At 46.1% G+C, this 13,929-nt stretch overlaps 1 protein-coding gene across 1 annotated transcript in view; it reads right to left on the bottom strand.

Moving 5' to 3' along the window:
* Window positions 1-1,220: 1,220 nt before the first annotated feature.
* The window catches only part of FLT1 (fms related receptor tyrosine kinase 1), a 171,397-nt gene continuing 158,688 nt past the window's right edge, over window positions 1,221-13,929 (bottom strand). Inside the window, exons 26-30 of the mRNA XM_026493054.4 lie at window positions 12,226-12,331; window positions 11,814-11,956; window positions 9,718-9,802; window positions 7,872-7,966; window positions 1,221-4,318 (exon numbers count right to left, since the gene is read on the bottom strand). Coding sequence (XP_026348839.2) covers window positions 4,117-4,318; window positions 7,872-7,966; window positions 9,718-9,802; window positions 11,814-11,956; window positions 12,226-12,331 — 631 coding nt within the window. The 3' untranslated portion in view covers window positions 1,221-4,116. The remainder of the gene's footprint in view (window positions 4,319-7,871; window positions 7,967-9,717; window positions 9,803-11,813; window positions 11,957-12,225; window positions 12,332-13,929) is intronic.

Genomic DNA, 13,929 nt, shown 5'->3' with positions numbered 1-13,929 from the left:
TTCTTTTAATAATCTTATTGAATAATAGCACACACATACACACAAGTTTGCAGATAAGTGTATAGCTCTGAATTATCACAAAACGAACACACCTAGCTACCACACCCAGACCAAGAAATAGAACATTTGTGGCATCTTGTTTTGGGTTAGTTTTGTTTTTTTCTCCCTTAAAATATCCTGAGTTCAAAAAATAGAAGGCTAGTCATCCCTGTGTGGGGATCCAGGATATTTTTGTAAAATTTACTGGCCTGTGAAACCCAAAAGTCTGGTAATATGTTTAACACTAAGGAGTCCAGTAAACCTTACTGGGCCATTCTTCTGCTGGAAGAAAGAAAGAAAGAAAGAAAGAAAAAAAAAAAAAAAACAAAAACCCACGACAATTCCCAAATGTACTATAAGTTTCCAGAGTCATGAGAAAATTTCTAAACTATGATGTGACACCAATTCCTCGAGCATTCTTCAAATCATGTGCTTCAATGAGTGACTTTACTCTTATTAAGTTATGAAAACCAACAATATTTTTAAAGGATTTCATATTCATGAAGATAAAATGCCTCATGCCCTCTTCAGTTAACCACACATTTATTGGAATGAGTCATTTTTCCTTTTTCTTGCCTCTGTCCCAAAGAGAGGAGGCCTGGTGTCCCTTACAAGATGTCTCCAATGTAGTTTCCTCATGATGATACGACCACTTTCCAAGACAATGTGTTGGTCACATGTCTATTAGTGATGATCTGAATTATTTCTCTTCTTACGATGTAATCCACCAAAACACAAGTGAAGGATATTTGGCTGGTGTACTTTTCTTAGGGAAGCTCTAGTGTCTTAGGCTTTTGTCTAATTATCTACCATCTCTTAATACACACACAGAAATGCGCACACACATCCTGTAATTATCATCATTATTTCTTAGCTGAAAATTAGTGTTTGGGAAAACCCACCTCTTTTTTAATTGAGGGCACTTCCATTTGCAGCGAGCACTTGCACTTGGTCTGTACATTTACTTCTGATTGTGTCGTTTTCTGGGTTTTGATTTACTGATGCTTTAGAGCGGCCATCTTGTGGCGCGGAAAGCTCTTTGCCCCTCTCTTCAGAGTGCTTGCTTGATTTTTCTTGTTTCATAATTGGTATTTAATGAGATCCCTCAGAGCACCAGTCTTTCACTCCCAAGGTAACCCATGACCCCTTTTTTCACGAATAAGCAAATTGGAGAAAATATGTAGATGTCTTTAGAAGTTAATTTATTATATGAAGATAGCATACAAAATACATTCATAGTGACTAGAGATGTAGGACCAAATTAAGTCTTACTTATATCTGCAGCATATATTCTTGGTATGTATAAAAGTAACTTTAAAATTCCAGTTTCCTTAAATAGTTACGCACAAAACACACACACGTATATACACATACAGTTACTACCACTGTCAGTCAAAGATGCGCTCCTCCTTTCACCAATGAAAAGGGGCAGGCAAGTATCTGTTTCATGTGTGACATTCTTATGGGCTGGGAAACAAGGCACAGCTAGAAGACCTACATGACATTTCTCAGGATTGGGACAAATTTGTTCCATGGGCTAAAACTAAGGTCTGACCATCGTTTCTTAGACTAACTAGATACAGACTTGCATATGGTTTCAGTCCCATTCCACCCACACTGTTACACATACATGGTCTCACGAATCCTGAAAGGAAATGCCGCTTTACTCGTTAGTGCCAACTATTCTTTGTCATAAATGACAAATGGTTCTAATAATATCATCAGTTGATTAGTAGTCTTTTAATTTTCAGTGCTTTTTAATAAATGTTCAGGGCTAGTAGACGAACCAATCCGTGGCAAGCACTTTGCCACTAGATAGACTCATTCCTGCAAGCTTCCATTTTCTTTCTGTGTTAAGACTCTAGATGGAACCCTTGTTGACTGAAGGACTCGTGTAGGATATAAACCTGAGTCTTTGAAGCAGCTGAATTAACATAGTTCTAGTACATGTTTATTTTTTTTTCTTTTGGAAAGATGACATTATTAAGGTCTCTGAACAATTAAGAATTAGATTATTGAAACCAAGATGTGGTACATAGAAGTAAAGGTTTTTGTTTTCCCTCATTGCTGGATCCTTATCTGATTTGAAAGCACGAGAGAATTGATTGAGGTCTTCTTTTATCTCCCCTATTGAACCTCCTTCTGGTTACCTGGTTGATACTGTCGCCAGCTGTCCCAGGTGCTTTTGTGCACGCGAAGAGGGGGAAGAACAAAGCTCGTCCCCTCTTCTGGCCCTGGCCTGATTTTGTTTGGACTGAGCTCTTGATGGAGAGGCCTGCCTCACCTCTCTGCCGGCCAGAGGCTTCCCGAGCAGAGCCACCGCTGGGGCACCCGCTGCCTCACTTGGGGTGTGCTGACTGTCCCATCTCTTTATACTAAGAACTTTGAAACCAGCATGTGACGCCAGGGAAGGAAGCAAAGATTCTTCTAATTTCAGGTTCTAGAGTTAAGTTACTTGCATAAAGGGAAGCATACTCGTCTCTACTGCCAGAAGCAGCAGTTCACTGTTGCCTGTCCAGCCTTGACTGGCCTTAGAAGGTGCATACATCCTAAATACATAGCATCAAACAGAGCCAGTTGAGAGATCCAGGGTCTTCAGACCCTGAAGAGTCGGCACCCTTGTGTACCCTGTCTCCCTATTTCCATCATGCTCAGACCCAAGGCAAGATCCAAAGCAGATGAAAAGAGGCTTTTCTCCTCTTGATGGCTCATTAATATCCTGAGTCCCGATTCTAAAAGTATCTTGCATAAATTACATATCACCTTTTTTCTCAAGGAGCATAAAGTGCTTAATAAACATTGGTTAACGTTCTTCCACATCTTTCCAGTAGACTAGCATGAGATAGTAGAATCCCCATTACAAAGGAAGCATGACTGACTTCCTATCCTTTGGGTCCCAACTGTTTCAGTGAGTTGGTATAGAGATGGGGTTTCCACTCTGTTCATCCTGTTTTTGCTCCATCTATCCTGGTTTTGGTGTAGAGGAAACCCTCCACAAGACTCATTTTCATCCTCCTCAACTTCCTTTTATAACTGTACAAAACAGGTTAATGTAAAAAATTGAGTGAAGTGTCTTGATTATGTATTAATACTTAAAATAGTATCTGACAATATTTTTGTCATGTGGCTGAAAGCCCAACAGGTAACCCTGACAGACCAAACTCATTCCGATTAGCTTCCTCTGAGCAACCTGCTAGGTGTGAGGCCATCATGCCATGGAGCCAGCTTAGCTCAAGGTGAGTTTTCAGTGTATCCTGCTAGAGGGGCCTGTAGTCTCGGCCCAGATCTGGGCACCAAGCCCAGTGCTAGAAATTTCAAAATGTGTCATATATGGGAATAGGCATAGATCCAGTCCCATAGCTAAGATTTTAAAATTTGTAGTTTCAAAAAAATATGTCCTTTTCTTGCCTGCCGGAATCCAGAAAATGTCCCCTCATCCTTCTGTCCTGTCTGCTCCCTGGCTGGGTCCTCCATGTGGACCGGGTTCGGTCGGGGTTTGGAAGCCACTGCATTGTCATGGCTGATAGCCCTCTCCTACTCCCTGCCCATATGGGACAGTACAAATTCTTCTCTCCAGTGCTCTGTCCTGTGTGCTCTCTTCTTCCTTTCTCCCTTCTTTCCTTCTCCTCCTTCCACGTTGCATCTGCTAGAGGACCCCGGAGACATTGCACAGGCCGGCTTAGGGCTCGCTGCCTCCCGGTTCTAGGGCGCCTGCGGCTGGCCCCTTGGAGTCCACACTACACCGTGTGATCAGTGCCTCTCCTGACTCATCCAATGCCCTGTGGTCTTGGGGGTAGGAGCAGGTAAGTCATTGGGCTTAGAAAAGGCTTCTCTAACACACTGAATAATGTGAGGATTTACCAGTGGTGTCTTTCACTTGTCACTATTACTCTATCTGGGGTTACATTCTTGTTAGTCAAAAAGAAAAAAAAAAGCACTATTAAAAATCACAAAAGGCAGCTTGCTCCTGTGGAAGGGTAAAGGTGTAAATTTATATATGTGTCATACTGGCAAAAGCTAGTTTTCAGGGGGCATAAATACTTGTGTGGTTCTAGAAAGAAGGCGGTATGTCAAACTTTAGACAGGCGGGGTGGAGTATAAGACCACCGAGTTGTAGTCTGGGGGAGGAGAGCAGCACGAAATCTTCTTTTCCAGCTCTGAGTTGTCGTACGTAAATCTGCGCCGGCCTCTGTTGACGTGCGCACACCCGGCATGGCAGAAAGCAGGCTGCGTGAGCTCAGAAAGCCCCGACTCCTTACTTTTACTGGTTACTCTCAAGCTAAACGGAGAAAAGAGAACAAAATTAAATAGACAAAACTGATTTCCTGAAAACAAAGACTAACGTCCACCCCTTCCTGTTAGGTCCTTGCTCGTAACTGTCCTAGAGTTAATGGTTATTGAAGCCCATCTCAGTCTCAGGTCAGTCTCTGTTCTAGAGCCGCTTGCTGCTTCTCTACTGCCAGCTTGGTGGCCCTGGGCAGAAGGATGCGTTCCTCTGGCCGCGGGGTGGGCCGGGTGAATAGACACTGCAAATGCACAGTCCCGGGTGGAAAATAATTCCAAGGCGGGTATGGCCCTCCCCTGCCCTTGGGCCACTTAGCTACTGTGGTAGGCTGAGAAATGCTCCCGCCTCCAAAATAAATTGATCTCAAATCCCTGGCACCTGCGACTAGCACTCTGTAGGACAGAGGCTGAATACTCGTGCGGCAGGACAGGTGATTAAGCGCAGCCTGAATCGTCCAGGTGGGCTCTAAATACACTCACTACCCTTGTAAGAGAGGCTGATGGAGACTCGCGGCCGCACGCAGAAGGTGGGGGTTGAAGGTGGAGCGGGGGGGCACGGCCACAAGCCAAGGAATGCCCAGAGACGCCAGGAGCTGGCCAAGGTGCGGAATGGGTGCTCCCTCAGAGCCTCCGGAGGAGGGGCGGCTCCGTCAACACCTTGATTTTGGACTTCTGGCCTCCAGAGCTGCAGGAGGGTAAGTTTCTCTTGGCTGAAGCCGCTAGCTTGGTGGGGATGTGTTACAACAGCCTCCAGAAGCGAAGAGAGCTTCAGACAAACAGGGCAGTACAGGTGTCTTCCTACCACGTTTGTGTTCGAGAAAACTGAAGTTACGGGCCTGTCGCTAGCAGGGCTCCAAGGAGGAGAAACTTGCTTCTGGTTCTCTGTGTGACATCCAGCCTGACACAGACGCACAAGAAAGGAAAGCTGCTCTTGCCCTTTCACAGTTGTCGGGTTCCTCCTGCTGGCACTGGAACACGCTCGTGTGCTACCAACATTATTTCGATTGGTTCTGGACTAACACGTCAAGCGTTTTCTATATTTTTAATCTCAGAGTCGAGGGCGCGGTTATGGCTTTCCTTCACGGAGATCTAGATTAAGTGTTCCAAAACAGGGAGCAAAAGGCTGTGGGTAGGCTGCTTTCCTTCCTCCCTTACACACGTCTTCTTCGCGAGGGCCCCCACCCTCTGAGGGGACTCAGCTCGGGTACCATCGTGGTGCTTGCGGTAGAAGGACCCAAGTGTGAAGATGTTTGCTTGGTAATGTTCCTCCCCTTCAGACTTCCTCGCGGTTGTTAGATTGCACTAACTCAATCCCTTCGGGGCATTTGGGGCCACCTTTTGACTCAGGTCAAGTTCAGCAAACTATAGCCTGTGGGCTGGCCACCTGCTTGGTTTCTTTCTTTTTCTTTTCTTCTTCTTCTTCCTTTTTCTTTTTTTCCTTTTCTTTCTTTTCTCTCTTTTTCTTCTTTTACCTCTAATTTTTTTTTCTTTTTCTTTTTCTCTCCTTTTTCTTTCTTTTCTTTTTTTTTAAACAGGTTTATTGAGCTGCAGTTCACCTGTTTAAACTGTCCAGCTGAATGGTTTTTAGAATATTCACAGATGGTGCAACCATCAACACAATCGATTTTAGAACTTTTTCCTCACCCTGCAAAACTCATACCCATTAGTATAGCCAGTTACCCTTCTTCCCCACACTTCCCACCCCCAGCCCTCGACAACTACCAAACGAATTTGTTTCTATAGAGTGGCCTAATCCTGGCATTTCACGTAAATGGAATCATACACTATGTAGTCTGTTGTGACTGGCTTCGTTCAGTAATAATGTTTTCAAGGTTTGTTGTAGCATGTATCAGTACTTTGTTCTTTTTAATTGGCAAATAATATTTGATTCTGTGGGTATACTGCATTTTATCAACTCATCAATTGCAGAACAGCTGGCTTGTTTTTATTTTGGGTTATTAGTGATGCTGCTATGAGCATTTATGAATAAGCTTTTTTTAAAAAAGATTTTATTTATTTATTCGACAGAGATAGAGACAGCCAGCGAGAGAGGGAACACAAGCAGGGGGAGTGGGAGAGGAAGAAGCAGGCTCATAGCAGAGGAGCCTGATGTGGGGCTCAATCCCATAATGCCGGGATCATGCCCTGAGCCGAAGGCAGACGCTTAACCGCTGTGCCACCCAGGCGCCCCTATGAATAAGCTTTTGTGTGGACATAAGATTTCCTTCTCTTGGGTATGTACCAAAGGAGTGGAATTGCTTAGAGTAACTCTACTTAGCCTTCTGAAGAGCTTCTATCCTCTTTCCCAAAGTGACTGTACCATTTTACATTCCCACAGCAACACATGAGGCTTATGATTTCTCCACATTCTCATCAACACCAACTTTTTAGTTCTAGCCATCCTACTGGGTGTGAAGTGATATCTGGTCATGGTTTTCATTTGTGTTTCCCTGGTGACAAATGACCTTCAGCATCTTTTCATGTGCTCATTGGCCACAGCCATCTGTTTCGTAAATAAAGTTTATTGGGACACAGACACACCTCCTTGTTTATATATGGGCGATGGCTGCTTTTATCTTACAATGGCAGAGTTGAGTAGTTGTTTTCTTCTTCTTCTTTTTTTTTTAAGACTTTATTTATTTACTTGAGAGAGAGAGAACACGAGCAGGGGGAGTGGCAGAGGGAAGGGGAGAAGCAGGCTCCCCGCTGAACAGGAAGCCTGGTGCAGGATTCGATGCCAGGTCTCTGGGATCATGACCTGAGCCAAAGGCAGACCCTTAACTGACTGAGCCACCCAGGGGCCCTGAGTAATTGTTTTCTATGTGGCTCTTGAAGAAAAAGTCTGCTGACCCCTGATTTAGAGGAAAAAGGAGCACGTTCTGCCTTTGGGTGAGACAGGCAGGCATTTGAATCAGGAAAGGCAGGCATGCCTGACGGGCCCAGCCTTCGCCGGTCCGGCACGATCCCTTGGTAAGACGAGCACAGAGAAGCTCAAGTGCTAGCAGGACCAGCGGAGTGAAGAGCTGGAGCCTGAGCAGTTCCGACGGCGCCCGTGGATGGCCCTGTAGGGAAGGGGGCACTCCAGGATCTGACCAGAAACAAGCCTTCCCTGGAAGGGTTGGCTTCTCAGGATGGCACATCTTGGGGGAAGCAGGCCTGCGAGCCTTCCTGTACAAACACTGCCAGCCCAGGGCGTAATCACGGGAAGCTGCCCCCCCCCGCCCCCATTGGCAGCTCCCCATCCGGCTTTTGCACTGTTCACCGCTGGGCGTATCAGGCTCCTTCCAGCGGAGGCACTGGGCTTCAGCGTGTCTGCACTGCCTGTCCCTGCTGGAATTGTCTGCAGGTTCCGACTTCTCAAATCCCGGGCTTCCTTCTCGCACTCGGTGCGCCTGTCTCTGACTTTTATACCCTCCTTCTTGCCCTTTTCAGGACAAAAAGTGCTTTTCTGCAATGCCTGAACCCTGTAGTTGAGAAGGGCGAATGAGCTTCCCCCAGCATCTTCCTTCACATCCTCCCCATCCTAGAAAAGACCCCCGCTTCCTTACTCAATCTTCACGGAGGCCTTGGGTTTGCTCTCAGCCCAGGTGAAGCGCTTCAGCCAGGGGGAGGCCAGCAGAGTGCTACTGTCCACCTGGTAATCCTGGTGGGGAGGAAGGAAAACGGTTACACTTCTTGCCTGACCCAGAGGGGCCCACGGGTCTGGGGCATGATACTGGGATACACATCCGAAGTCACTCCCAGCTCTGTCCTCACCTGCCTATTAAGACAAAGCATGTTCTCCACATGGGCAAGTTTAAATTTTGTCAGTTGCAAGAAATGCCTATTATTCCCTGTGACTTTGAGGTCCTTCTTTCTGAAGGTGAAGAAAATACATTTAAACAAAAGGGGAAGCTGCAGGTAACAGGTGAGCATTTTTTATAGTAAACTTTTATGCCGATGATTGCATCCGGATATCTACTAAACCTAATTCTGGCAGATGACCGTTGTGAGTATGCTGTTATTTGGGGGTCATAAAAAAGATGCAAAAATTCCAAGAAATTATAAAGACCTGGTTTAACTGTTTCTCTTGTGGATCCTATGGAATTTTCAGGCTCTCCACGGTCATGGTTTGCAATAATTCCATTTTCTCCTTGGTTCAGCTTTAGCATGGAGTTTCACGCAGCCTCTTCCTTACTCTGTTAATACAGCATTCCCCGTGTGTGGCCTCCACACTTTGTTCCTCCACCCTTTGAGTCTCTGATGGGGCTGTGTCCATGTCCTACTCATCAGTAAGCAAGCCTAAGCGAGCGAAGAAGCTATCATCCCTGCTGTATCGGGCTGGGGGGGGGGGGTTAGGGTGGACAGAAACTGTCCACGTGTTGCTCAGTGTCACTCCCTAGGACTTAAAACCAGCTTACTAAGCAGAAAAACAAAATTTCCAGCTACTTTACTTTGGTATTCTGCAGCGTGTTTGTAATGTTTTCCAATGTTCCAGTCATCTTTTCCTCTCTAGTGTGTTTGAAACGCTTTTGGTGCTTTAATGACTGTGCCGGGTCTCGAGGTCACAGTGTTTGCGGTCATCACCTTCACCCTGTGGTTGGTTTTCCAGCCCTTTTATGGGACCTGGGCATTACCAGTGCTCCTCAAATTAGCTGTGCACATCAGTCCCCTGGGGACCTTGTGACAGGGCAAAGTCGGACTCAGCGCGTACGGATGGGTCCTGAGATTCGGCATTTCTAGTCTGCTTAGTGATCACGGTGCTTACCTGGAGAGCACACTCTGAGTGTCAAGGGCTTGATGGCAGAGGGCACTCTTGCTCAGCCCTCCCTCTCCTCCCCTTCCTCTCTCAACCTCACGTCCCAGAGCTTCCAAGAGACAAAAGCTGGGTAAGGCCCTGCGTTTGCCAGGCTGTACTGGATTGCTTCTCCCAGCGTGGCTGGGTAGGACCAAGGCTGTTCAAACTCTGCTTAGTGGGAAGGAGCATAAAGCCTGGGTAGACTTCTCTCAGGACCTCAAGGCTACTCTTAAGGGAGAGCTTTCTGTTACATCGTGAAGACCCAGCCTCTCACAGCTTTGAGTTCCGCCATTAATCTGAAAGCAGGGTTCCATCACTGATAGCCAAGAAGCTTAGAAACACACAATGACGTTTCCTAAGGGACTAAACTATGACCAGGTGAAGACGTGGACCCTGGAGTGAATTCCATGTCATTGTCCAACTACAGAATTACCTGCTTTCAGAGTAGCTCTGTACAGCTAAGTCTTGTTGTCAGTGCCCTGAAATTGTCATTTCAGCCACTACTCGTTACTGACCCCACTGACTGAGAGGCAGCAGACTACTGGAGCTTGTGTTCGGATAGAGTCTGGGGAAGTGCCCCGCCAGGGTGGCTTGAGGAGGTGAATTCCATTACTTACATCAAAGATAGAGGTGGTGTTTGGTGAAAGTTCTCCAAAGGTTTTGATTCTCTCCAGGCTCATGAAATTGAAAGCATTCACGTATCTGATGAAGAAGCAGAAAGAACAATCAAGACAGGAAAATGCATCTAGGTTTTATTAGTCGGGAGACTATGGGCACTGTATCCCAGCTGAGATGAACCAAAGTACCAAAGGAATCCCCTGGCTCCTGAGGCCGAAGGTCTCTTGCTTTCTGTGTTCCTCTAGGAATCCTGACAGCGGTGGCCACTCCCTCCCCTGGTTGTCAATCCACACTGCATAGTTTTGAGCAAAACCCCAGAGGGACCTTTGAGAGACTCCTCAGTGGTTGGGCTTCTAGGCCTCTGTGGAATTGGAGAAATGTCAGGCCTAGAAGAAGCCTGAAACCTCATGTGGTCTAAACACCCTACATTACAAAAGAGAGAAATGATGCCCAGAGAAGGGACGTGACTTGATAATGTGTAGCTGCCTACTTCTCAAAGGGTGTGAGCGGACCAAGGAGGTGAGCTCGCAAGGTCACAGAGCTGATTTAACAGCTAGTCCTGTACATTCTGGTCTGGGGTTCCAGATTGGGAGAAATGGGTAATATTTTTGTGTTTTCCTATAACTACCTTCTGACTGACCTGTTGTTGATAATCCATTGGGAAGGCTGGCAGAGATCTCCACTACCTACAGACTGACTTTCTCAGTCTGAAACCCTATCTTCACCTGCAAGGCCCAGTTTCTTAGATAAGCTCCTTATTGGCCTAGGGCAAAGCAGCATCCAGGAAAGGCCCAAATAACTGACAACTTCCCTCCCCCATCTCTGATACAATCAGATATTGCTAATGTGTTCAATCCCAGCTAGTTCTCTTATCTCAAAAAAAAGGGGGGAGTGATTCATCTGTTTCCACCTCTTGGGCTGGTCGTGAAGTGTGAGCAGTGCCACTGACCTATATAACCCATGACCACAGATCTAGGCTGGCCACTAGAGATGGCTGTCAGTCTTTTCAGACTGTCCCAACCCTTAGCCATGCCTCTCCTGGCTGCACTGAGGCCAAAGCTCTAGGGTTGTGCCTACTGCAGGTAAAGATGCTAGAAGGCCCACAGGATAGTCTAAATCCCAAAAATCATTCTAACAGCATGGGAACAGGGAGGGAGTATCAAAATACCTAGGTTACAAACTCCAATCTGCCACTTTCTAGACACACCATTTTGACGAGCTATCTCCCATGGAGACTTATTGTCCTCATTTGTGTTAGAGGAATAATAATATCTACTGTATAGGATTGTTTTGAGCATTAAAGGAATTGACGTACACAAAGAGCCTAGTACAGTGCCAGACCACACACTGCGTGTGTCTGTGTACCTATTAGTACCGAGTGTGTATGATACACACAAAACCGTCAGCAGTGATGAGCATCCGTATGCAACTGTTAGGACTGACGTGTGACGCATGTACAACCACTAGTGATGACGTGTTGACACATGTAGAACTGCCAGTGATGAACGTGTGTGACACACATGTAACCATTAGTACTCGAGAGCCAATTCCCCCCGCCCCCAGCACCCAGTGGAGGTACTCAATCAATATTGTTTCCCTTTATCCCTTCTCCATCTTCTTCTGCAGTAACGAGAGGTTAGTATGTCAAGTTAGAAAAAAAAAAGTTTGTTTTATCTAAGGCCTTATGAAAAAAAGTTATTGGGGGAAAAAAAAGATGTAGGATTATCCTAGAATAAAATGCAATGTGTTATTCTTCATTGGATCCCATTTTTGTCTTCTGTTTTTTCTTAAGGTATGAAAGACATCTGGGGAACTTATGGAAATGTGAATGTTTAATATTAAGGAACTATCAGTTTCTTCAGTGTGATAATTTTTTTGTGGTAACACAGGAGAACGACCTTCTTACAAAATTTAGGGGTAGAATGTCATAATGTCTGAAGCTCATCTTCAATTGGTTCAGCAAAAACAAGAAAATACAGAGTCTACACATAGACAAAATAGGGCAAAATGTTAACTATGGGTGAATTTCAGAGGTTGACTTTTTTTTAATGTTTGAAAATTGTATAATATAAGGCTAGGGAAAGAAAAATCTTACCTGACATTATCAGAACTTCCCGAATTAAACTTTGGAGCTGAAATATCTTCCTTGAAGAAGTCATCAGAGAAGGCAGGAGATGAGTATGTAAACGCACTATTTCCTGTCAGTACGGCATTTAGTGGGATATAGTCTTTACCGTCCTAAAACACCAAAGACAGAGCTCTAATGGTACAACTTCTGTTTCAGCCTATGTCTCTGAAACATGTCAGTTTCAACTGTGTCATTTCCACAGTCTTGTTTTGGGAAGATAATCGTGCGCACACACACACACACACACACACACACACACACGCACATTTAACTGCTAATCTGCTATCAAGAGCTCTTAAAACAACAAATAAAACACCCCCTTGGCTTACATTCAAAAGGCATTGGGGTCTTCTGATATTCTAGATAAATTCAGCTTTACCTGTTGTACATTTGCTTGAAGCAGATCGCCTAGTTTTTCCACAAGTTCGGCAAATCTTGGCCTTTCTTTTGGGTCTTTGTGCCAGCAGTCCAACATGATCTGATAGCTGTGGGGTGAAAGCACAACAGAACCAGCTGGACACCAGTGGTAATCGTGTAAATTGCCCCGCACGCACCAGCAAAGTGACGGGTGTCGTCCTACAGAGAAAGACTATGCTGCCCGTGGTAGATTGTATTTGCCTTCATTTTTGGGTGTGGGGATGTGACACGCTCCCCGCAAGGCTGTCTGGGCCAGGTCCTACTGGTAAAACACCACCCCCCCAAGGCAGACTGACCAACCCTCCAGAGCCCATCGCCTCCCAAGTTCTTTGGAGTGCTTGTGGTTTCTGCAGAGGGGAAGGCATGAGCTGTTCTTGAGTAAAGCCGAGCTTCTGGACAAGGAAGCACTACTGTTGCCCTGTGCTTCGGTGTGCAGTGTAGAGCTCCTCCCCTCAGTGTCCAAAGCCGGGCAATGCCCCTTCAAGGTAAAAGCTAACACAGACACAAACATCCATGGGTGAATTGTATGTGGTACTTAGATTCTCAGGCTGTGAAAACAGCTTGGCTCAGGCTTCTTAAGAAGCTTGTGGTAGGTCCAGGCCCTCACGATTCCAGGATTGAGCTCAGCACTGGAGACGGGTAGAGAAGGCACTGTGTACAGGACTCCTGTCTCTTCCAAAAGGTGAATGTTTGTGTGGAATGTGGGTCATTCCTTGGGCTGCGTGCAGGTTTCTTGCATTGGCTGACCCCCTCTCCCCCCTGCCAGCCTCAGCATTTCAAAGTCGCCATCACAAACTGACCTCCCACACCTCTCAAGGCACTAGGTACAGACTGAGCTTCTGGATATGAGAACGTTTGTCTTACTTTCACAGAAGCCAGATCATGTCCTGGGATTTAAATGTCAACAGGCTTTCTCTATGATTCTTCTCCTCTGACCTTGGAGATGGAAAGGTATTGGGTTCTTCTCTTGGTCCCGTCTGAGGGAATGTAGGTCTCTGCCTGCCCCTCCACCCTACCCCTCTCAACCCCCGCCCCGACCGAAGAACGCACCCCAGAGGTCTATACACACACTGGCTTACAGATCTACTCTCCCGGGGCTCTTTGCTCTCCTCAAGAGATGTTTACTCTAAGTAATCTCTTCTCTCACAAGATCATCTGGACTAGAGAGGACTCTGACCAAGTTGGAGCAAAGTCTGAATGGCCTCAGAATTTGGACCTGGATCCGAACCTGGCCGTTAGCACTTTGTAGGCAAGGACCGCATCTCCACACCCCTCACCTAGCTCAGGGCCTGCCAAACAAGTACTCCAATATTTGAGAAGGAACTCAGACTGGTCTCTGGGAAGAGATCTAAGCCATATTGCAGACATTACTTGCAGTGCTGGGACCTGGGTGTGCCCCCCCCCACTGCCACTTCTTAGACACATGATTCAGTCTGCACCAGCCGATCCCAGCGTGTCTCGAGGATCTCCCTATTTCATTTCAAAGTACAGATGAGGTGACGAACAAAGTAGGACTATAAGAAGGTTACCAAAAGAGAAAAGAATATCAGAGGTAAGGGGGAATTTTAAAGAAGGCAAAAGCTCAGGCAAAGCTAATCTGCAAAATGTACGTCCTGACTCGGAGGGGTTGGATACAGGCAGTGCTCCGAGCTCCCAGGCAGCTGGT

The sequence above is a fragment of the Ursus arctos genome, unplaced genomic scaffold (assembly GCF_023065955.2).
Source record: "Ursus arctos isolate Adak ecotype North America unplaced genomic scaffold, UrsArc2.0 scaffold_10, whole genome shotgun sequence".
Lineage (NCBI taxonomy): Eukaryota > Metazoa > Chordata > Mammalia > Carnivora > Ursidae > Ursus > Ursus arctos.
Note: the sequence above shows the minus strand (reverse complement) of the source record. Positions and strands in the feature narration are given on the sequence as shown.